At 26.8% G+C, this 24,914-nt stretch overlaps 2 protein-coding genes across 5 annotated transcripts in view; one reads left to right on the top strand and one right to left on the bottom strand.

The window, feature by feature from the left end:
• The window catches only part of LOC129975084 (UDP-N-acetylglucosamine transporter-like), a 96,506-nt gene extending 82,407 nt beyond the window's left edge, over window positions 1–14,099 (top strand). For 3 of the 4 annotated variants that reach the window (XM_056087991.1, XM_056087988.1, XM_056087990.1), the window contains exons 4-8: window positions 1,976–2,098; window positions 2,439–2,613; window positions 3,853–3,971; window positions 5,721–5,854; window positions 8,422–14,099. In XM_056087991.1, the coding sequence (XP_055943966.1) occupies window positions 1,976–2,098; window positions 2,439–2,613; window positions 3,853–3,971; window positions 5,721–5,854; window positions 8,422–8,539 (669 nt within the window). In that variant the 3' untranslated portion in view covers window positions 8,540–14,099. The remainder of the gene's footprint in view (window positions 1–1,975; window positions 2,099–2,438; window positions 2,614–3,852; window positions 3,972–5,720; window positions 5,855–8,421) is intronic. The other variant, XM_056087989.1, reaches the window with a different exon arrangement.
• Window positions 14,100–24,029: 9,930 nt separating this feature from the next.
• Window positions 24,030–24,828, bottom strand: LOC129976031 (28S ribosomal protein S18b, mitochondrial-like). The gene has a single exon (XM_056089369.1). The coding sequence runs from the start codon at window positions 24,786–24,788 to the stop codon at window positions 24,096–24,098; it is 693 nt and encodes a 230-aa protein (XP_055945344.1). The 5' UTR covers window positions 24,789–24,828; the 3' UTR covers window positions 24,030–24,095.
• Between the last annotated feature and the right edge of the window lie 86 nt (window positions 24,829–24,914).

The following is a 24,914-nucleotide window of genomic DNA, read 5'->3' as shown; positions in this document are numbered from 1 at the left end:
TTATGCTTTGAAGATGGAAATGCCCATTTCACGCAAGCAAGTGGTTCGAACATTTGGGAAATATTCCTTGTTACACATATGTGTTATAAATGGCTTGCAGTGTGTTCAAAAAATTCAAGGTGTCGCAAATATTGCATGTATATATTATCTTGCTTCATTTGAGCAGTTCAAAAACAAATTGGCTTCTACTATTTAACATTGTGTGCATGTTGTTTGTTGCATCTTGAATGCATGCAAGGCAGATTTTTTCAATTTTAAAAGAAAACACAGTTTTGCTAATAGTGGAAGCAAGAACCTAATAGCTTCGGTAAGAAACTAATAGCTTTGCTGGAGTATTGAAAGTAAGGATTTCAGATGCAATCTTAATGTTGTGACAAAGATAAACCCAAATACATCAATTTGGTATTAAAAATGCACTATTTGGTTATATTAATAAAAGAACTTTTTTTTTCTTTCATGATTATGATATGATCTTATGTGACTAAGTTCCTGTGTTTGATTGCAAGCACATAGGTCACAAGTACCAAGAAAAATCGGCACTCATATCTTAGGAATGATTATATGATGAATGATTATATGACTTAGTGATAAGGTGTCAACCTCATGACCCAAGGACTTCCCATTGAAAACCTGATCTCACATATGCAAATTTGATGTTTGTTAGCTTAATTTGTGGGACAGATGTCCTTCTCTTGATATGATATGGAAATTTAGAAAGGTGGTACCAGCTCAAATCTCTTTCTCATTATCTGACTGGGATTCAAAATTACAATGTCCGTCCTCAAGTAATCCTATTGTTTCAAATGAGATGTTAATGCAACTAAACCAAATAAGCCAAACTTAAAAATTGTATTTAATCTTATTTAACTTGCAGTGAAAAACCAAATAGGACAGCAATACAGTGGTAACAAAAATAATTTAGAAATTTTTATATTTGGCTTGAATTAGGAATATTATCTTAGAAATTATGTTTGTACAAATTGAAGAAAAAAGTCATGAATTTAAAAGGGTGAAGAAGAAGACTTTTTTGCAAGAAGATGCCTATTAAATGGAATAAAAGTCAGCTTTAGGTGCCAAATGAAAAAAATAAATGACTACTTTATTCAGATGTTTAAAGTCAATTAGTATATTGCTATGATTGATGAAGGAAAACAATTCAGTAGGACTTACTTTTCCTTAATGAAATCTTTTCAACTCGTTTTAAGTATTAAAAATACATAAGGGCAATTTTTTAGTAGAAATTTCTCTCACTCTTTTTATTGAAATTGCCTTTTCTATATTAAGACTATCTTCCATTTTGAATTTAAGGACATCTTTCTTTTTATGGAGTTCTAATTAATGATGACTCGGCATCTGCCTAGAAATGCTGGTTAAACAAAGATGCAGGCAGATTGATTAAAAAATTTTATTAGATTAGTTGCTAAATTAATAAATTTGTATATAATACAAAATCTATGACTTATAAAATATTAAAATGATATTAACGTTTTGACAATTATGATTAACTATGTTCATTAATGTTTCATTATGTTAATTTTATTACACTATTTATAAACACTGTTTGCTTGAATACTGTTACCATGAATGTTATGAAGTTATGAGCAAAAAATGTTAAATAAATAAATGTACATATTCTCAAAGTTCCTAAAATAATGATAAAAAAAATCTAATTACCAATTATTAAAATGTTGATAAAATTATAAATGTTTCAAACTGTGAAATTACATTGACTTGTTCTTAGACGTAGAAGCCTCATGATATGCATTTCCTAGATCCGCAAAATTCCTAAACTGAATAATAATCTTTACCAAGCTGAAATGTTGATTTTACTTTGTACCACACTAACAAAGAATAGCATTATAAAAAACTGAATATGTGGAGGAAGATTTGGCAATTCTTTGTATGTTTTTTTAATTATAAAAAAGCAATTTAATAATCTGTTTCATTTTTAACTAAAGTTTCACATTTTTTGTAGGTGACATATCAATTGAAAATTCTTACCACTGCCATGTTTTCTGTGATGATACTTCATAAAAGATTGGTTACTACTCAATGGCTAGCTTTAGTTCTACTTATGATAGGTGTTGCACTTGTTCAGGTTAGTACATTCTTGATATTGATTTTGGTAATAACTAATCAAGTGTATATCTTAATGTTGGAATAATTGAGTATAATTTGCACAATAGTGTAATAATTTTATGAGAATAATTAATCAGTAATTTTAGCTGATGACCTTTTTCAACATTATGGATTATTATTAATTTTTATAATTGCCTTCACCTTTATTCCTGAATTTTCAAAAAATCTTTTAATTTTAAAAGAATCAGACAATGAGTTATTTTTATTTGTATTAATTATTTTTTAACATTTTTATAATAGTGTATTACAGTTATTAAATAAATTGTATTGGTCCTTTTTTTCATCACTTTTTTTTTCAGATGCCATCTTCTAGTTCAACAACAAGCACCAATGTAGACAAGACAGTTTCTTCTCAATTTTTAGGTTTATTTGTTGTGTTGATTGCATGCTTCTCAAGCGGTTTCAGTGGAGTATACTTTGAAAAACTTGTGAAGAGCTCTGCACAGTCATTATGGATCAGGAATATTCAACTAGGTTTGTTTTACTTTGAGATTACTTAATAATGTATTTGTACCAAAAATATTGCATTATGCAAATAGAAAATTTTTCATCACTGTTAATAATAAAGAAAAATGTGTGCATTGATTTTCTACAGGTCTGACCATTTAATATGCAGTTACCAAATTTAGCACATGTGTACCTTGAAGGGTTGAAATGTACACCTCATAGCAATTTCTTTGTAATTTTCATTAGAATTTTAAATAATTAAAATTTAGATGAATCTGGTGTTTTTCCACCATAACTTGCAAAAATATTTTGGCATAAAAAATAAATCTTACTCTGTTTCAAAAAAAATTTTTAAAGGCCTTTTTAATGATATAAATTTAATAGTCATGTGAATTTTTTAAAAATATCTACTTTCATGATTTCAGACAATATTGCATTATTCCCCTGAATCCATTTTCATTGTTTCATCAAATATTTCACTGCATGATTTTCATCATTTATTGAAAGCTGTAAGAAGAATAATGTAATGTGTAATAATTTGTGTAATATCTGTGTAGTTTACAAGACGAATAAAAAAGTGAACTTGCAATATCACGGAATTTAGATGATAGATGAACTGTAGATTTATGCTTTTAATAGCATTATGAAATTATGGTACTATCTCCATCATTCATATACAAGAAAATATATTGATGTATGTTTTCAATACAAAATAATGATAATTTATAAAATATTCTTATTAGAAATTGATGCGCTAGAATATTTAAATAATAATTTTAAGAAGAGGGAAATTTTTTCAAACTGAATCAAAGATTCTTCTTTCAAGATGTTGATTTTTATGTCAAGGAAGATGAAAAAGTTTTGAATATCATTTGGGTATTTATTCTTTAATAATAAAATAAATTATTTAATCATCTAAATAGGTTATTATATACTAATATTTATACAAAATATGAAGATAAAACTGACAGGAAAATAGTAAATGGATTGTTGCATTTTATTAAATTATAAACAAAAGCAATTATTTATCAACTCATAACATATTTTGATTTTATGAACATATTTCTTTAAAATAAATTATGATTGTTTATGATTATCTTTATGATTGTTTTTATTTATCTTAGTTTATATGATTGAATAATTATTTCTTATAAAGGTACCTCAGTGTTTTATTACATATTAAATTTTGTGACGCAAACTGTGAATTTTCAACATTTTTCAACTTAAATATAATTTTATTAAAATATTTATTTGCTCTTTTTTCAGCTTTGTTTAGTATTATCCTTGGATCATTGGCAATATATATGCAGGATTCTAAAGCTGTTGCAGAACATGGATTTTTCCAAGGATATTATGCAACAACATGGATAGTCATATTTTTACAAGTAAATTTTAGCATTTATAATATGAATCTGTAAATTTTGCAAACTATTTATAAATTGCGTGATTTCAAAAAATAATTGTTCCACAAAGTAGATTATTTGATTCAGAGTTATAAATTTCTTTATGTATTTACTTCTTAAGTATTAGGTGTTCACTAAGAAAGTGTTTTCAAAATTTTGAATGGATTTGTATTATTATTTAATTGAAATTTTTGCATTTATTTGACATTGATTTCAGAGAACATTATTGCACGAAATACTATTATAATCTGTTTTTAAAATTATGAAATAAGTATTTCAGTGATACCAATTTATTTTTTTGTAACTTTTTCTTTAATTAATTTGAAAATGTATTTTTTAATATATTTTGAAGTAATGCTTTTATTGTTAGAATTGACTGCACAATAATCACTCATATTGTAATAAAGTTAATTGCAGTTTTTTTTTCCTTCTCTCTCTCTCTTTTGCATGCATGTTATTGATGATATTAGTGACATATTTTTGATGACAGACAATGCAACTTGTAGGTTTGCTAAGTTAAGCTGAAATAGAAAGATGTTATTAGCATAGTTTCCAAATAAATAGATTTGCAAAAATTGCAGACTTAATGAATTATATTATATTGATATAGAATTAGCATTTTGGCAAGCTTAATTAATCAAATTATTATTTGTTTCATTACATTCAATAAATTATTGCAATATTCAAAATTCTGAGTAATTTTTTTATTAATAATGTATACAGAAGTAGATACTACAGAATCATTAGTTATAAAAAATTTATATATATATATATATATATATATATATATATATATATATATATATATATATATATATATATATATATATTCATAAAATTATTAAAATAAAAAATATTTTTAAGTGAATCATTGTGACATTAAGTTAAAAATGTGTTGAAATATGAAACTAAAATCAATTTCATTAAAAAAAAAAAAGAAGAAGAAACACATCACAGTGTGACCTGCTTAGATTCAAGAAATGTTTTAATCTGCTTCTTGTTGGCATACAAGAGAAAATATTACAGTTAGATTAAATAATAATAATAATAATAAATGGATGAAACATGCCTAAAGCATTACCATTTTAGAATATTTCTGAATCAGTGTTCAATATTTTAATTAAAGTTTTAGAATTATAAAAATTCTAATTATTCCTGTAATAATTATTTTTAATATAGTTGAAAGTACTGCATTTAAAAGATGGCGAGAATTTGTATGTGAAATATATTCTTGATATTTACATCTAATACTTGGAAGAAAATTTTGGATAAAATTATATAAATTTTTAAAATTACATCTTTGAAAAAATAAAATAGAATAAATACTTTTTTATGTATTAACAATGAAATAGAAAAGTATTTAATGCTTACTTTTTTAATATTTGATAGCGAAATAAAAATACAAATTTTCTTTAATAATGTAGAAATAATCCATTATTAAAATTTAAACTTTCGAGTTTCATCTTTCATTTAATTTATGAATTAATAGTTTTAAAAATATTTTCCCCAGCTTATTGCATAATTTCATGTTTTAAAATTTTGTTTTATTTTTATTTGTAAAGTAATCTTATTTCTAAATAGATATTTTCAGAAGAAGAAAAAATTTCATTGAAATTTTCCAGACTTACTTAATTTATCTTAAAAAAAGATTAACCTTAAAATTTTAAAATTTAGTAATGGTGGCCAGTTTTATTATAGCTTAATATAGCTTTTTTTCTTTCCTCATTCCAGGCTTTTGGTGGTTTAGTTGTTTCTACTGTGATTAAATATGCAGATAATATTCTCAAAGGCTTTGCCACATCTGTATCTATAGTCTTGTCAACTGTGTGTTCATATTATTTATTAGGTGACTTTGAACCCACTGAGTAAGTAAATATTCTGATTTTCTTTTTGACATACTTTTCTTTCTTTTGTTCTTTCAGATTTCATTTTTACTTCCTTGAATACAAAATATAAAAAAATAATAATTGTTGTAATCACCAAAGAAATCTATGTATCTCAAGATTTTAATGAATTATCGAGTTTTAAATAACTCTTAAGTCTGTAAAACCAATTTTTAGAATTGTCTGTTTTCCTCTACTAATAAGAAAGATGAATATGTGCATTTTTGTTAGCATTTTTTGATATTTGTTGGGAAAACCATTTGACCTAAAACTTCCATGTTTTATTTTTGAAATTTCCAAGTATTTCATTTAAAAAAATTAAGTATTACACTTTAAATGATAAAAATAATTTAATTAAAAATATAATGGTCTCATTAAAATGATATTGAAATAATGATTAAATATTTATTGGATAGTTATTGATTTCTGTCAAATGCTATCTTTAGAGAGAGATCTGATGTGTGAAGATGCATGATAATATTTAAAGCAGAAAGTCTAACATGTGAATCAAACAAAAAATAAAAAGAAATTTTGCTAGTTTTTGTTTTACAATTTGCCTTATCACACAGTTTCAGTCTTTTGTTGTTGTTGTTAAATCCAATTAGGAAAAAAAATTAAAGCAGCTACATAGACAAAGTAAATGAGTAAAAATATTTTTAAAACAATAAATTAACTTACATTGATTATTACTTTTTGCTGGGCACTAACTGTTTTGATGTTATGTGATCCATCATAAAAACTATATTCAGTAAAAATTTAGATTAAATTTTTTTTAAATTAAGCATGTTATATACTTAAAAATTCAAATATTGTGGAAGGATATTATTAGACATGGTCATTTCAGACACAGTATTATTTTGATGCAAGGATTTTCTTGATGTTTGTATGAGTCAAATAAGTGAATCAAAGTTTACGCAAAGAGAAAATTTTCAGTTCATTGGATTTAAAAAAAAATAATAATAATGAACAAAGGCATCAGTAAAAGATAATTTTTTACACTTGATATTTGTAATTCCTTTTCTACATCAAATATATCATGATTCACGTGATTAATTTCAAAGCTGATCTAATGTAAAACCCAATAATTCAGATTTTGATATGAGATTAATTTTCTTTTATGAGTGAAAACTATTGATTGTTCAAATAAATATTCCATTAGTCAACTTTTGAATATTTTCAAATTTAATTTACAAATATTTGGGAAATATAAAATTTTGCCTTCAAGGTTGTAACATTCTGAATTTTGAATCATGATTAATTTTTATTACATATTGATTTTATATTTATTTCTGTAAAAATTTATTTCATTCTGCTAGACTAGTGTAATTTAGTAATGTGGTAGATGTTAAACTATTTTTGGCTCCAAAATACTTGCTGCTATTGAAGAAAAAATATTGTGCCAGTACCACAGAATTAGTAATCAGTTGATGGTAAATATTGTGATTCATCTCTTCTAATAAGAAAGATGAATGTGTACGTGTGCTGCTGCTCTACTGGATAGACTGTTTAACATACAGCTACCAAATTTAGAACATATACAAAATGGAGAGGGGAAATGTGCACCTTGGAATTATTATTATTATTATTTTATTTATTTATTATTATTTTTTTTTTTTGAAATTTTAGTTAGAATTTAAATTAATTAAAAATTTTGCTGAGTTTTATTTTTACATAACTTCTGTAAATGTCATTGTATAAGCAAAATTTTACACAATTAGAAAATTTTAAAAAAATATATTGCTCTTTTAATCATTTAAATTTTATAGCTTTGCAAATTTTTGTGGAATTTTGGCAATTTTCTAAAGATATTTTTTTTTTTTTGCCTAATTTTTTACACTATATTATATTATATTACTATTCTAAGACTCAAAATATTTTTTCATTGTTTCATCAAATAGTTAAGTCAAGAGACTTTCTTCCATTGTTGAAAGGTAATGAAGAAAGATTCTGTTAAATATCTATGTAGTTCATAAAATAAATAGAAAAGTGAAGTTGCAATACTGCAAAATTTTGATAATGAATAAATCCTAAATTTAAGTTTTTGGTGGTTTTAGTATCCACTAGAAAGGTTCATGTACACAATGAACAGAACATATGTGAAGCAGTTAAAATAATACATTTGCAACCTTGTAATTTGACAAATTTTATATCGAAATGAATCAACTGGAATTAAATATGTTCAAAATTCTCAATGGATTAACTGGTAGTCTGAAACAAACTAATTATTAATAATTGTGTATAATTAGAAATTTAAAAAATGCCAAATTTTTACCGACAATTTTTTAATATATATTATTATTTTTGCAGGGTGCAAATACATCTTTTGAGGGTCAAGAGCTTGATGTTTTTACTTTAATATTATTTTGGTAGATCATTAAACCTGTGAAAGATTTAAAGTTTTTCAATGTGTTTGCGGACATTAGTCGTGACAATTTCTATTTGCATTTAGTTAATCATTCCTTTAAATTCAAATTATGCTGAGAATACTTCCTTTTTTTTTTTACATTATATTTTAAAACTGTCTTAAATTTTCTCATTTTATTTTTCAGTACATTTTTTATTGGAGCTACTATTGTTATAATAGCTACCATGCTGTATGGATATCCTGTGAAAAAACCTGACAAGTATTCAACTCCCCCTAATCGAGAGAAAATTGTTGAGAGATGATCTTATGGATGCCAAAGAAATGTTTCGATTGGCTTTTCTAGTAAAATACTTAATTTTTTACATTTGCTATCCAAAGATGAATGTTCTCAATATATATATGCATGATAATGGTCACATTTTTAATTTTGATTTATTTTCAAGACTCAATTTTTTCAGATTTATATTTATTAAACTGTTATAAAATCTTTATTTTTGTTATGCTGTTTATCAAACTTTTTTTAATTTAAGAGAGAAAAACAGCAATAAATATAGATGCTTTATGGTTATGAATATTTTAGTTACTATTTTTATTAAAAAATTTCGTCACAAAATAATTTTTTTTAGTGTTCCAGTTTGGCCAAATTAATGCCATAAAATTCCTTTTTAATTAAGAGATGATGCACTCGTTCCCTTAGAAGTTGAAAACCAACTACTTAAGCGCACAAGCTTAAATTATTGTGCTGTAAATTTGTTTTATTATATAACTTATGCTTATAAATATTTTAATTGTCATTCCCCTTCATTAAAAAAAAGGTGTTTTTCTTTTCTGTAGAAATTTGCTTATGAAAAATATTTTAATGATGTATTTGTTACATTTTTAAAATTCATTACAGGCCTAGATTGACTTTTCTTTAAACCTAATAAGGGGAGTGCAAGAGAAAAAAATTCTGGAGTTTTTAAGTACATAAGCTGTTTGTAAAAACATTGTGCTGTAAAGTAAAAGTTTATGAATGACAATAATGCATGGAAACTGGAAACATGTTTTGTTTTTCTATTCTTACCAAACTTAAGAGACAGAGAATTTTTTGGTGCTATGTTTTCTCTTTTATGTATATACATATTGTATACTTTTGATTATCAATGATCTTTCATGGTTAAAATCTTAAACAAATGGAAAAGTTTTAACGAGAAAATGTAAACAATCAACTAATTTTTTTATAACCACAAAAGAGCAGCTTAGAGCTCCTCTACATAAATGCATTCAGAGATCAATAAGGTGAGATCTATAGTTGAATCATAATGACCATCACTGGCTACAATACAGCCCCCCCCCTCCCTTGAAAAAAAAAGATATATCTCATCATTGCCCAGGGGTAATTCAACACTTCATCATCACTATGTCTTGTTGGAATATAGACCATACTGGAAAAAGCAGTATTCTACAAGAATCAAACATCATACTGGAAGCTTCTCATCCCAGTATCAGAGAAGGGGGGGGGATATAGTATTAAAAAAACATTTGTAAGTATAAAAATTTAAAGCTTATTAAATTTTTAGAATCTCAATCCAAAATTGCTGAAAAAAAATCTTTATGATGATTTGTATTTTTTATATTATTGGTCCTATTATAAAACCCTATATATAGTTACCAAGCCACTCAATTTCGTGGATAATCGAGATTTCGTGGACATATATATTTCTAATTAAGATATGCAGTCATAAAGAGAGAAAGGCAGCTTAATTCTCTTTCTATAATCAAGATAATTTTATATCATTTTGCTTATTTGTGCTCTTTTCTTTGTCAGGCATATTCTGTACATTGTAGAATGCTACAAACTTTTTTTTTATTTATAAATACAATGACATTTTTATCTGAAATGCCAACTAATTATTGATGAGTGAATTTAGTTGTCTTATTATCCATGGCTTTTATATATCATTAAATAATTATTTTAGAAGGTGACTTTTTAAAAGTTAAGTCATATTTTCTATTTCTGATCTTTCTCTCTCTCTCTCTCTCTGAAGTGAATGATTAATCAAAATCCTGCCATATTTGTATTTATTTCACAGTCTGTTGTGTCTTTTTTTCAAATGTTAAATTTTTGTCTTTTAAAAAAAGCGAGTTTAAATTTAATTTATTGTATTTCTAGTGTAAATATTTGATTTGTATTGACATAATTCATTTATTTTATAGGAAAATATTTGAATTTTTATCATGACATTTTTAATTACAACAATTACATAATAACTGATAACTCTCTTGTCCATATTTTGAATGGTCTTTAGTCTATGTAAGCCACAATTTAAATGTATTCTCTTAATTTTCTTTTTATTGATAAATTTATGTATTTTAAATCCTATTAAATTGTTTCTCCTGTTTTCTTCGGAGAAATTTCTGAAGTAGTTTAATTTTATTTTATATTCTTTATTCGCAAAATAAGATGCAAACCATTTTTCTGTAATTTCATACATTTTTTCCCCTGTTTCCAGTGCAAATTCATAATTTTAATTTATTTGGTTATTTCAATTTGTTATTTATTTAGGTATCCATTAAACAAACTGAATCATGTCAGAATATAAATTATTTTTCATTATATATTAATTTCAAAGATGATTTGTCTTCCTGAATTCTGTATAATTTTACTTCCATTTTATATATAATAAATATTGTTTCTACTGTGTATTAGAACCAAAGTGATTCATAGAATAATATTATTCTGGAAGTGTAATCAGTAGTTTTGATTACATGAAAATTATTTAGGTATTGAATTAATTATTTCTATGTAATAAGTGTTATTTTTGTCTTTGTTTTCAAAGTGATAAATTGTTATATAGGGCAGGACTTCTTAAATTTTTGATGGTTAAACCTTTGATAATTTCTCAAAACGTATTGGCTTGACTACGAATTAACAATAATTAGGATAAAATATAAAAGTTATTTTAATTATTTGTTTAAAATGTTTATTATATGATGAAACAGACTTTATATTTTATGACATGAATTGAACAGACTTATTCTTGGCATGTATAGAAATTCAAAAATATTTCTTCAGAAATAAAAGTCACGGTGAGAATGGAAGTGCTTGGCTGTGGTTTAATTTTTTGCTGCAAGTAGAAAATGATAATACAGTGAGCTCTTATAAAAAAATAATTTCTTATAATGCTATGAAAAGAAGGTGACTAGTTCTTGAATTGAAATAATATTTCAAACAGATTGACATTTCATAATTAACATATTCTATTAGAATTTAGACATATGTGTGTATTGATTAAATTTTTCAATATTGCATGTCCTCTATGTTGCAATTCCCTGCTACGCCGAAAGTGTCCTCTCATTTTATGGGTTTCCTCTGTATAATGATTATAATTCAAAACCAGCCAAACAAGTATTCAATATAAATAATGTTATTTTATTTCATTGTGTTTCAAATAATTTCTGTAATTTATTCTATTATTTGCACCTGTGGTGATTAACTGGTTCTTCAAGAATAATGGTTAATTTCAATTAAATCCGGTAATAGATACATATTCATGATTCTGTCTAATTTTTAGATTAAAATTATATTATTTTAGTAGTCTTACATTTGTTCAATTTATTATATATATGAATTTTACTAATAGAGACCAGTCCCATGACATTATGGTATCATTCAAAGCATATTTGTGCAGTTCATCTCCTTTTTATCTTGTGTCGTACTGAAAATTCACTTTTTTCCCATCTTGTCAACTATATTAATTAATTTTTTTTAACCTCTTTCTTAGCTTTAAACAATGGAAGAAAGGCCTGCTATAAAATACTTGATTCAATAATAAAGACGATTTGAATTTCAGATCAATAATGTAATCAACTGATGAAAATTAGGTTAAATAATAATAATAAATAAATAAAATTCTAAACAGTCTAAAAACTTTTATAGTGCTGTAATATTTCGGAAGTTATCACAGAAAAACCTGAAAATTCAGCTTAATTTTTAATCGATAAAATTTTTTTTTTTAATTGTACTGAGGTGCACATTTCCAACCTCTGAGGTATGTAGTGCCAAATTTGGTAGTTGTATTTCAAACAGTCTAGCTTTCAGAGCACCATCATACAGAAATGAATTCATACATTCATCTTTATTATTAGTACAGATTTTTTATTCATTTATTATGATCTGATGTGTACAGTGTTAACTTCATATAAAATAATAATTTGATATTATTCTCAACTGTAAAAGAATTTAAGAAGCCTTGTTATAGAGCTTTCATTTTTGTGTGTGTATTTTTATATTTATTCATTCTTGTATGTACGTTTGTCAATTGCATGGTACCTTTAATTTTGTTTTGATTGACTATGAGGAGATAATAGTTGTTGACTTTTTATTTTTATTGTAACCAAGACTGTTATAGATCGATAAACATGAGCTGAAAATCTTTTCATATGTTTACGACTTTTGCTCAAATAGATAAATTGCATTAGTAATCATGCAAAACATTTTTCTACTTAATTTATCTAAATAACTAAGTTATTATTTAAAGAAAAATTTAGGTTGGAAAATATGTAAGTATACAGCCACTTTGTCTGTAATATGTTAAAGTCTGGAATTTGAGTGTATGCCAAACAATAAAATATAATAACATACTCAATTCAGTTCTTCTTATTAATTGGTATTCAATGTTTTCAAATTTTTTTTGAACATACATATTAATAAAATATTAAAATTTTAGAAATTTGTCTTAGCTAGAAAAGTGTCATTTGTTTTTGAAATTTTTCCAAGCTCTTTGACAGATTATCATTTTGTCATTATTTGTTTAAAAATTAAAATATTCATAGTTCATAATCAGTTTTTACATATTCTGTATACTTTTGAGATAGACAAAAAAAAAAAAAAAAAAGAAACATTTTTTGTAAATTAAAAAATAAAATTTGAACAATTTTAATGTTTAAAATTTATATATTCTAGTTTAATAGAAAAGAAAATCTATATCGTAAATTAAAATTAAATATACATATATTATGAACAATATTTTCATTGATGTTACAATGCATGGATTTTTCAAGTTCTGAACTTAAACTATATTTCCTCCCCTCCCTGCCATAATCTGTATTTTAATCCTCCCCAAACCGACTTTTCAAGATCATGTCACTTACCTTAATTTATTAACTAACTCAAATTTAGAATAATAAATTTTAATTTATATAATAAATAGTTAGGAATGTTTATGAAATTTTGTACTGTGGTGACTTGTTAGCTCAAAATCAAGCAAGGTTTAAAAAGATATTTCTGTCCTCTTTTTAAATTTCTATTTTAACTTAATTTTTTAAAAAAATCGGCTATTAATATTTAATACTTTATAACCAAATTTTATTAGGGAAAATTAATTTTATGCAATTGTTATCGTGACTGCTATATAAATGTATATTTTGTAGTCCTGTTTCTGGCTAACCTTGACATTGCACAAGATATGGTGATTTTTGTTAATCATTAAGATTGTGTCTTTACACAAACTTTTTAATAAATTGTTGAAGATTGAAATCTTAACCTGTATAGCCGAAGTGTGTATGTATTTAGAGATTGATAATTGATGGAATGACAATTGAATTTTATAATCCAGAACTTTTTTTTTATATGATGGAGTACAAATAATTTCATGTGTATTTCCATTTAACCTTGAACTCTCAATCTTAAAGATAATTTTTTTTTTAATAATTTCATTTAATGGGCAGATAAATCTTTAAGAGACTTGCCATCGTTGAATTTGTAGTGATTACTTACTGTGTTTGATGTGGTGATGTAGTTGTGATTTGCTGTGATTATTTATCCTAGATTGAAATGATTCTTTATATTTGTTGTGTTATAATAAAAATTACATAAATTTCCATTTTTCTCTTTATTTTTAAAATTAGATTACTGTTTTTCATTGTGTCTAGATTATCTTATTTTAAGCTGGAAAAAAAAAGTTCTTTTTTTTCCCTTAACATTTTGTTTCTCTATATTTAAAGCATCTTGAAAATCTGCAAATGCAAATGATTAGATTATAAATCCATTATTTTTGTATTAAGGAGATATCAATAATTGCCAACTTATGGAAGAATATAAGTGAATTAATCAGTGATTGCTGTGACTCGCCTGTAATTCATGTCTACTGTCTAATTGTAATGTATCATCTAAGTAATTAGATGGCATCTACACTATTAAAAGATGAAAAATTAAGGATATAGAAGGTCTGAGTTATAGCAGTGAACACATAAATTGGTTGTAAAGCATTGTTGACCTTTCCCAACAAATAATCTTAACGAGTCATTCACAACTACTCTAAGCCAGTATATACTGTATGAGTGGCACCATGCTTAGTAGAATGTTATGGCATGAAACAGTCCATTGAATATTCAGCTTCTCTCAAATTCTATCACTCCACAGCATATGAAGTATCCTTAAATTAGTGGTTTTATGAAAAGACCTCAATCATTATTAGTTGTTCCCAACTGATTGTCCTGAACTACCATTACATACTGAAATGAGGATAATCTCCAACCCTAGTAACACAATAATACATTTAGGATATTGTTTGGTGATAGCAATATTGTAAAAACATCACATCATTGCAGAACATCTGGTGAAAATCAAGTATCAGTAGATACCCAAATACCTTAAAATCTGATGTGCTTGGAACAATAAGTGAGTAATCTGGGAGACAATATGAAATGAGTATGAAGAACAAAGAGGGTAGTGGAATAGACAAAAGAATGCACATAACTGACCACTTGACTGGAGAGGGAATTACCCTCTCCAGTCAAGACAAAAGATTAGGAATAAGTGATCACATAACTGGAAAAGGGGTCTTCATTAGAATATGTTAATAATGTGTAAATATTGAAATTAATATGCTATATCTAATATTAAAGACTGAAGAAAAACGTGCACTAGATTCTTGTTTGTAAAACCATAAATTCATTATACATGACTATATCCCTAGTTGAATCTCTTACTCAATTTATTTGAAATAATAAATTACAGTAGCATTCCCATATTTACATCACAAGTTGTATCTCTTCAAAAGTTACTTCTTATTGAGTAAAAGTTCCAAGAAAAGAGTTAAAAATCTAGTTTATGGTAAAATATTCATAATCTTGATAACTTTCAATGTACTCCTCGTCCTTGTAAATTGAAAGTGCATTTTCAAATATTTATTGTTTAAAACCATATAGTAGTATTATTAAACAAAAGCAATGTTTCTATATGTCTGGCAAATTCTAAATTTTTGGTAAATAAAAAAAAATGTAATACATGGCACCTATAATTTATCATGTCATAAAATGCTATAAACTGTATGGAGTGAACTTAATGTCAGTTGTCAAGGCAGCACACAGATGAGTATTATATTTGAGTCCTAATGCTCACCACAGACTAGTACAACCACTCTTATAAGAGGAATTATAGGAAGTATAATTGAAATCTATCGGTCATCATCAGCCACTGTAACCTCCGAACCCCAGAAGTAATTGGATATAATCAGAAAGTAATCGCACAATTCAACCCAATACCATTACTATGGCCACTAAGGAAGCGAAAACAAACATCATATTTAGAACTGTTCTCTCATATTTAGAGTACTCTAGTGTGGGATATGGCTCAGTATGTAGTACTCCAGTGTGGGATATGGCACAGTATGTGGATAAGATACAGCAATGGCAGTATATATGCATTACTTCATTAGGTCACATGGTTAATTTTAGCACTGAATTTTACATTAATTTCCTATTACAATTTCAAAAGAGTTCAAAAGTTTATTATCCTAAAAAATTTATTATAGCATGCATACTGATTATTGAAAATATATTTATCGAATATTTTTCTTTCAGAATACTTGCCATGTATAAATGTTCTATCTATTTGTTATTCTTATGAAGCTAATTTAGTTTTATCAATTAAAAATAAAAATGCTTAGTTCAGATAAGATATAAGGGGAGAATAAGGTTAATTACATAGCTGAACTATTTTTCTATTTTATGGTAAGACCAAACTTTTTAATAACGAAACAGATGTAAAGAGAACAGTATAGGTATAGAAATATAGATTTTCAAATCATGAATGTAAATTTTATGTAAAATTTATTTCATTTATATTATCTTAATTTTTCTTCTTTCTTTATTCTTCATTATTATTTTTCTTTATTCTTTATCTTTCATTATTATTATCTTAATCTTAACAAAATAATTGAAAGCTTCATTATAATGGCTACATCTAGGCTGGAATGTTGTGGAAATAGAAGTGGTTTAAGCAAATGAAGCTCCTTGGAGCTGAAATTTTTGGACATCTCGTATTTGAGTTTGTGCATATACTTGTATATTTCCATTTGCCAGTCATTATGCTTTAAAATAATATTTTTTACATTTTTAATCACTGTAACCAACGACAAATATCAAATTACAGCAGCTACATTGAGCCACTGTCTGAGGAGGAATGCAGGCAATTAAATTAACAAAATGTTCTTAACCTATATGCCAAGTAAAAAAATATAAGCTCTATGAAATATAAAATATTAGGATAAAATTAAATATAATGCATGCTTATATTGAATTACTAAACTTAAATTAAATATAATTCATAACTAATAATAAAATAGGAATATTATTCTTTTTACTGATTACACTATAATCCACTTGATAATTCTGTAGAATAAAAAATTTTATGTTATATTTGCTTGAAGTATATTGTTTCATTAAAATTTATCATAATATTTAAATACTTTTATTTGTTAACAAGAAAATCATTAACTAAAAACTAGGGTTTATTTTCAAGAAACTAATGACAATTTTCCCATTATATAGTACTAAAAATTCTCCCCCCCCCCTTTTACAAAGTTATTAAAATAACTAAAATCATTAAAATAATTATCCCTAATATATCTAATTGCCAAGTTAAAAATAATTGAAATATGAAGTAAAATTTGCTAGCTATCTAGTGAATCTAATGTCATTGACCATACTATTAATTAAATTTCAGGTTATATTGAATTATTACTATTCAAGAAGCATAAATGAATATTCAGCAAGAAAATAAACCTGTTCAATAATATTAATTAGTGCTTATTCACCAGTTTAATTAAATAATTGATTCTAATACAATAAATTGTTATATATTTTTTAAATAAATAGTTGGCAGTGACAATATGTAATTCTTTCAAAATTTGACTAAAACACAATATTTATACTTTAATTTAATTTATAATTATATTATGTTTACTTTTGGATCAGAAATTATCTGCTAAAATATCATTGTTAATTATAACATTTATTGTATACTAAACTCAAGGTGTGTAAACTAATTTCATCTTAAAAAATAAGCATTTTATAAGTTTTTAAGCACCTTAAAAAAATAATAAGAACCAACCTTAACCTAATATTTTTTTTTTAATTATAGAACTATAAATTTGAATGAAATAAATTGTGTATAAACTAAATAAGTGTCCAATTTTATACAAATATTCCCATAAAATACTACCAGGAATCACTAAATACTTTTTGCCAACACTGAAACTAAGTTATTTAAAATGCTTTTTATGCAAGCTTTGTTTATAAAAACCTTATTAAAAGACTTTCATCACATATCTTAAATTATTTCATTACACTTCAATTAATAGTATAAGGGGTGGGGGAGGTTGCACTGGTACTTCATTAACATTCCAATTTCTTGAAAAAGGTTAGAACATAAGTAATGCTAATTTTATTAAATGTAAATAAAGATTGTTGCCCTTCAGATATTTTTACAGACACTTTCAATTCTTTCACTTTTTTTCATTAATAACTTTTCCTCACTTTTTCCATTAATAACTATTTCTTTCGCCATTTGCTTCCCTAAAAGAAGGGAATATTTAGAATGGGCTGATATTGTTAACTCTCTCAATTCTTAAATAATGTTTACCAAGTAGATTCTCCCTAATTATATTATGTGGTCATAGATTACATGTTGTGAAACATGATATTTTTCATTCAAATTACCACTTTAATATTTTAATTAATTTCAAATCCTCTTTCAATAGATGGTTGTTCATGAGAAAAAATGAAAATTTTCGAAATTTAAATTTATGATCTTCAAATGAATTTAAAAAAAAAAAAAACTCTCATCGAATTTTCCTGACATGGGAATTATCGAAATCGTGTAAAGGTGATTTTAAGAAATCTGCAAAAACCATGAGATCAGCATTTTCATACCATCTTTTATCCTCTCTGATGAAAGTACAACACACAGAACATGATTCATTTTTAAAACTTACTTGTCCTCTTCCAAAACATTTTATACTGATGCAAAATTTACCGAATTCATGAAGCAATCCAACATTTTTAAAACAAACTACTGACAATTCATATTCGAAAAGCATATAATTTTATAAGATATTGTTTTTATGGAATGTAATTTGACCCTTCTTATGTCTGCTCTCGTTTTTATCAATTGCAGAACAAGATACATTGTTAGAAAAATCACACTGGTATTAGTAATTTATTGAAGAAATAATTTCAACTGAGAACATTTCTTTCAAAAGATATGGGAAATACGGTGTTGGAAGGTGTGGTTGATTTTGTCTTGCTTAGTGGTTGGTCGGTCGAGAGAGCTGGCACTTTTGAATTTTGAATAGTTTTATACTGTTATTTTTGAAGCAAAAAGTGTTTGCTCTTATTTCCTTTGTTTATTAGAAGTTCAATTTTCAACTGGTGGTTGACATAGGACATTGAAATCAGGTGAGACCTGTCCACTTTTCTCCTTTTTTCCCTATTGTTTTTGAAAATTAGTAAAACTGAGCCATTCAAAGAAGTGGAACAAAATAATAGTTTCTATTCTATAAGCATCATGCAGTCCTCAACGTCAGAAAAATTCTTCAAGTGTGGAAAATCTACAAACGAACTGGTATTACGTCTTGGATAGAATAAATATTGTAATGACAAAAGCAGATCCTAAATCAAGAATTCCCCAAATAAAACCGTTTACGCTACAAATTTTCATAAAAGAAAAAATAAATCGCCATGCAAATATATCAAACATGAAATTTACCCGCATGGGGAAAATCATGTTTACAACACAGGATTCTGTCTGTGCAGCCCAGCTACTTAGCCTAGACACATTAGTAAACATTCCAGTTACGACGGACATCATATGGGAAAATATAAAATCTCGTTTTCTCCTCTATGAAATCCTCACAAAAGTCTAGTTGCTGGAAATTGCCGAAGAATTAACAAAAAATAATGAAATAGAAATTGTGGAAATGAGGACATTCCTAAAACAAAAGACTCTCGGGAGACATCACCCGTCCTTATCAAGAAACTGGGAACACGTTTGGCGGTGGATATTAAGATTTACTTTACAAATCAAAGAGTACAACTTTTCATTGATAATCCACGACAATGTACAAATTGTTACAGTTTCATGCACCTTTCAAGGATAGCAAAAAAGCATTGTGAAAAACAAAAGATTTGTCATCTATGTGGCGATACTCACGCAGGCATCTGTCAATCACAACAAAAATGCATAAACTGTACGGGAGAGCGTTCAGCCACAAGGAGGGGATGTCCATTTTTTTATCAAAGAAAAGGGCATTTTACTGATAAATTTTACATTTTAGTTCTAAATGTCCTATAAAAGGACATTTAGAACTAAAATGTAAAAATCACATCACAACAGTTGAAGCGAGACGAATCTATGATCAGTCAAGAAAATCTAGTTACGCAGCAGCTGTAAAAATAAATACACCTATTAAAAATATCGAAGAAGTAATAAAGGAAAAAAATGGAGACTATGCTCACTAAAACGAATGAAAGGATTGATTCAATTATCCAAACAATTAAAATCAAAATGGAAGATCAAATTAACGCAATCCTTGGGATGTTTGAAAAATTGGTGGAATCGTTGTAGCATAACTTAACCATCATGAGAAATCTTGGAAGCGAAAATCTTTCTCCATCATAAAGAAAAAAACATTAGAGAAAATTCGTAAAGCATCTGCTATTCCAATGCAATTAGATGCAGGTGCTTTTGGTTAGTTCTTGGACTTCCTCATTTGCTTTTTTGTCCTTTTTTTTTTCTTGTGTGACTTTAAACTTTTTCGTTTTCCCATAATTCCATTGGCAATGGTTTTTCGTAAATTTGTGCTGGTTTTCTCTTTTACAATGAGTTTCGTACATTGAAACTATAGAGGTCCTAAAAACAAAAAAATATGTCTCAAAGTTTCACCTTTTTCTACATCCGAATTCTGGATTTTACAAGAAACATTCTTCAAGCAGGAACATCACTTCCCGTGTTCAACTAAAAATTTGTTTTATTTAGACAGGCAAGATTGGCCTGGAGGTGGTTTAATTCCTGGCATTCCAAAAAACGCATCTGGTAGAATTATCCCAGTTAGTGCTACACACAATAGCAAATTTGAAATACTTGCTTTTGAAGTTTTCCATAAAGGTTAAAATCTTATTATCATTAACTTATATGCCTCTCCCCCCAATGACTCAATATAGAAAATGTAAAAGGGTTTGTTTTTTTTTCCCCCTCCGCACCTGTTTTTATATTCGGTGACTTTAATCTCCATCACCCTCTTTGGGGATCAAATAAATCATCTCCTCTAAGTAATGATTTTGTAGAACGGCTTCAAAATTCCAGTTTTGACCTTACTACTTCGAACCCTACATATGCCACTTGTACTAGATCAGCATCGCTGCACGATCAGCTCTGCATCTATCTCTTATAGAGTTAATTGTTATGTTTTGGATTCATCCTTTGAAAGTGATCATTGCCCGGTCATAATTACATGGTCAAATTTAGAGCCTAGTTCAAGGTATATAAAAACAATAGTTTGGAATCGATGGCTACAAAAACTGATCTAAATGCATTGACACACAGGATTTCGGAAGTTATAAGAGAAAACACAAAAATAATACCATTGCCGACTAATAATTATCCTCCCTGGTGGAACCTATCTTGTCACATTTTTCAAAAATTTGTAAATTCTGTTTTGAAAAAGATCCCTTCGTTTCATCTCAAAACCAGACTGGATAAAGCGCACACACACAAAAAAAAATGCAGCAAGACTTTGCTTTCATATTAAAAAGGGTAGTCGGAATTATTGGGACAAAATTTGCAATATTTCTACAAATCCTAGAATGTTTTACTCGATACTCAACAAGTTACAATCATTCAATCCAAGAATTGAATATCTCAAATCTCATTCAGCATAACAATCGTGTTATCGCAAATCCATCTCAGCAAAGCAATCTTTTTGCTGACAGTAGGTTTCAAGCATGAGCCGATTCCATTTGATTATAGCGAAGATTACACTTGTCTTAATACCTTTATTCACTTACAGGAAGTCAGATACGCTATAAAAAAGCATGGAATTCCTTACTTGGTGCTGATGGTATTACAGCAAATTGGTTTAAAAATCTTAGCAACACAGATCTAATAAATATCACATCCGTCTTTCAAGAGGTTCTTACAACATCTTTTATTCGGGAGGAATGGAAACATTCAATCATTGTCTCAGTTCTTAAAATCTAACAATAACAAAACAAAAATCATTTCTTATAGACCAATAGCTCTCACCTCTGTTTTCTCAAAAACTTTTGAAAGAATTTTGATTCAACGGATTACCAATCATTTAATAGTAGAGAGAAAAATTTCTCCTTTTGTGAATGGTTTCCTTTTCCTCTGCGACAATCAGATTACAATATATAAAATCTACACGGCCATTACAGAAGCCCACAATCTAAAGAAATATTTTATCAGAATTAGTTTAGATCTTAAAAGTGCATATGACTCGGTTTACATTGATGGTCTTATGCTGAAGTGCCTTCAGCTTGGTATCAAAGGCAATATTGCAAACATCATGCACAATTTTCTCCAAAACCGAACTTTTCAAGTTCGTTGGAGAAATTCTCTTTCTAGGAGAAAAACTTCTCAGAAAGGTTTGCCTCAAGGTAATGTTGTATCACCCATACTCTTTGCAATTTTTCTTGCGGATTTCTTTGAACCTCTCGATGTTGGTGTGAAATACTCAATTTTCGCTGATGACATTTTTATCTTTTGTGTTCATATATCTTTGGATTACATTTCAAAGAAGCTGCAAAAAAAAAAAAAAAAATACAATGGAAAACGTCCACAAATGGTGTAATTATTGGAAACTTAAAATCAGCCCCGATAAATGTTCTATTGCTGACCTATTAAAAAAGAAATTGGAATCAGCCCCTCGAATTACATATGCTGGTTTCCCTCTCCCTTGGAAACAATATATTAAATACTCTCATGTCCATAAATAAAGAATAATTCAGAGTTAGGTGAAAATCGAACTCTGAAATACATATATCATCCCTAAAATGACTACACACATCTTCAAAAATCATATACAAATTGCAGGAAGCCACCAGATGATACAATGACGAGAGTGCAAGAGAGTTATGTATAAGGAATACAGGCAAAGGCATCACAAAATGGCATTGAAATATAACTAACAAATGCTTTATAAATAAGTAATCATGAACAGAAAAGCAAAGATGAGCTGAAATTACTGTTAAAAGCTTAACATGAATATTTAAAATAATTTCTAAAAAGAAAATATTTCCCACCTTATTCTAAATAAACAAAAGGAAGTGAAAAAAGAGTAAAGTAAATAAGAAATATATATTTTCTCCATTCTATCAGTATGCTCCTAAACAGAAGATAAAACCTTTTACACTGACCTCCGGATTTATAAAATCTATTAAATATTAAAAGATCTAACATCGAAAAGAAAATACAACCTATAATCAGGCAGATCTAGCATGGTGAAACGATTTCTTTTTCATCAGAAGAAAAATATAAACATCTGGATAAAAAATAAGTACTTTTAAGGCCCTTATATAAGGACCATAAAAAATATGCAGTTTTTAAAGACTTAATGATGCTATACACCTTCATACTTGTATACTATATTTAGAAAAATGCTTTTCAGTTAAATTTCAGAATATTACCCCTTGATATTAATTTTTAAAATAAAAACACAGGAAACCTAAAAATTTAAATATAAATATAGAAAATATCTATTTTCATAGAAGATTTATAATTCATTCATTTCATAAATGATTGATAATATACAAATTAACACCATTACTATTTCCTAATATTTTAAAAAAACCCTTTTAAGCTGTGTTAATGATAATGAGATATGTTTTCATAGAAGAAAATATACTTCATGTGCTTATTATATTATCTTTCTTAAATGAAATCTATAGAATAATTACAAATTGCTCTATATTGTAAAATTTATCATGTATAGCGATAATAACAAACTGGACAATTGATTATTTGTTATAATTTATTGCAATACCAATTTGCAGTGAGTACATACTAAGCATTTATCTAAAAAAGAACAGAATAGTGATTAAAATGCTTTTTATTATTTAGAGAACCTCATTATTGAAAAAAATTTAAGAAAAGTTCAAAAGAAGCAAAAATGCAACATACAAATAAAATAATATATTTAAATTAAATAATTAATATTTGCTTATCATTAATGAAACAGATTTTTAAAATGAAATCATTTATGCAATTCAGTCATAATTAAATTTTCCACCCTAAATGTGATTTTATAGTTTACAGGTTGGAAAAGTAATCTTTAAAGTGAATTTTACCGAATCTTTATAATTCAACTAGAAATCTTACAAATATTAAATGTAAATCATATTACATATTTACTTATAAAAATATGTCCACAGATGTTATATAAAAAAATGAAAAGAAATTGTTCTATATTGTAAAATTTATCATGTGAAGTGATAATAACAAACTGGACAATTGATTACTTTTTATAATTTATTGCAATACCAATTTGCAGTGAGCACATACTAGGCATCTATCCATCACATCTCTTTCAAATCAGGATAGTATTCACTATAATCGTATTTTCTAAATGGAACTTGATATTTCAGAAGTCCATAAAATTTTGCTTTTTCTATTGCTACTTCTAATTGTAGCAATCTCTTTTGACAAATATGAGTTTTACGAGTGTCAAGAATTTCTCCAGTTTCAGGATGAATAAATTGTTTCAATAGATCAACATTTGTGTAATGGAGAACTAAATATTCATCTCTGCATATTGGACAAGGATTACCAGTAGTGATTACTCCTCCCCTGATGCAAGTTTGCCGGCTTTTTCTTGGCACGAATTGTCCTTTGAAATTACGTCGGTACTTCACCCACACTGGTTCATCGCCATAAGTAGTTTCGTATGCTTTGCTCTTTAAATAACGAATGCTGGTTTCAGGATCAATTACTCTTGTTCTAAGTTTGGAAGGATCTACATCCTTTTTGTCTTTGTCATCTGTTTCTTCGGAAGGTTCAGCATCAGAAAAGGCAACAGAACTGATATACAACGGACGGGCCAATTCCAACTTACTACGTTTATCCCTTTCAAGAATTCTCAAACATTCATTTTGAGGGCTTTCGATGGATGATAATCGAAAACTATGAAAAAATTTTGGGTTTAACTGACATTTTGCAAAGCTATATGTTAAAATTTTCGAGATTTCTTTATTTTTAAAAAGTTTCAGCATTTTGCATGCAATTTCAGCCAAAAGTAAACAATAACAATTTTTATTCATCAATTCATTTCATCTCAATTTCTTATTTTATATATTCAGATGAGATATTTTTAAAATTGTTTAAAAAATAAATATTCT

The sequence above is a fragment of the Argiope bruennichi genome, chromosome 7 (genome assembly GCF_947563725.1).
Source record: "Argiope bruennichi chromosome 7, qqArgBrue1.1, whole genome shotgun sequence".
NCBI lineage: Eukaryota > Metazoa > Arthropoda > Arachnida > Araneae > Araneidae > Argiope > Argiope bruennichi.
This window is presented reverse-complemented; position numbering and strand designations above follow the sequence as displayed.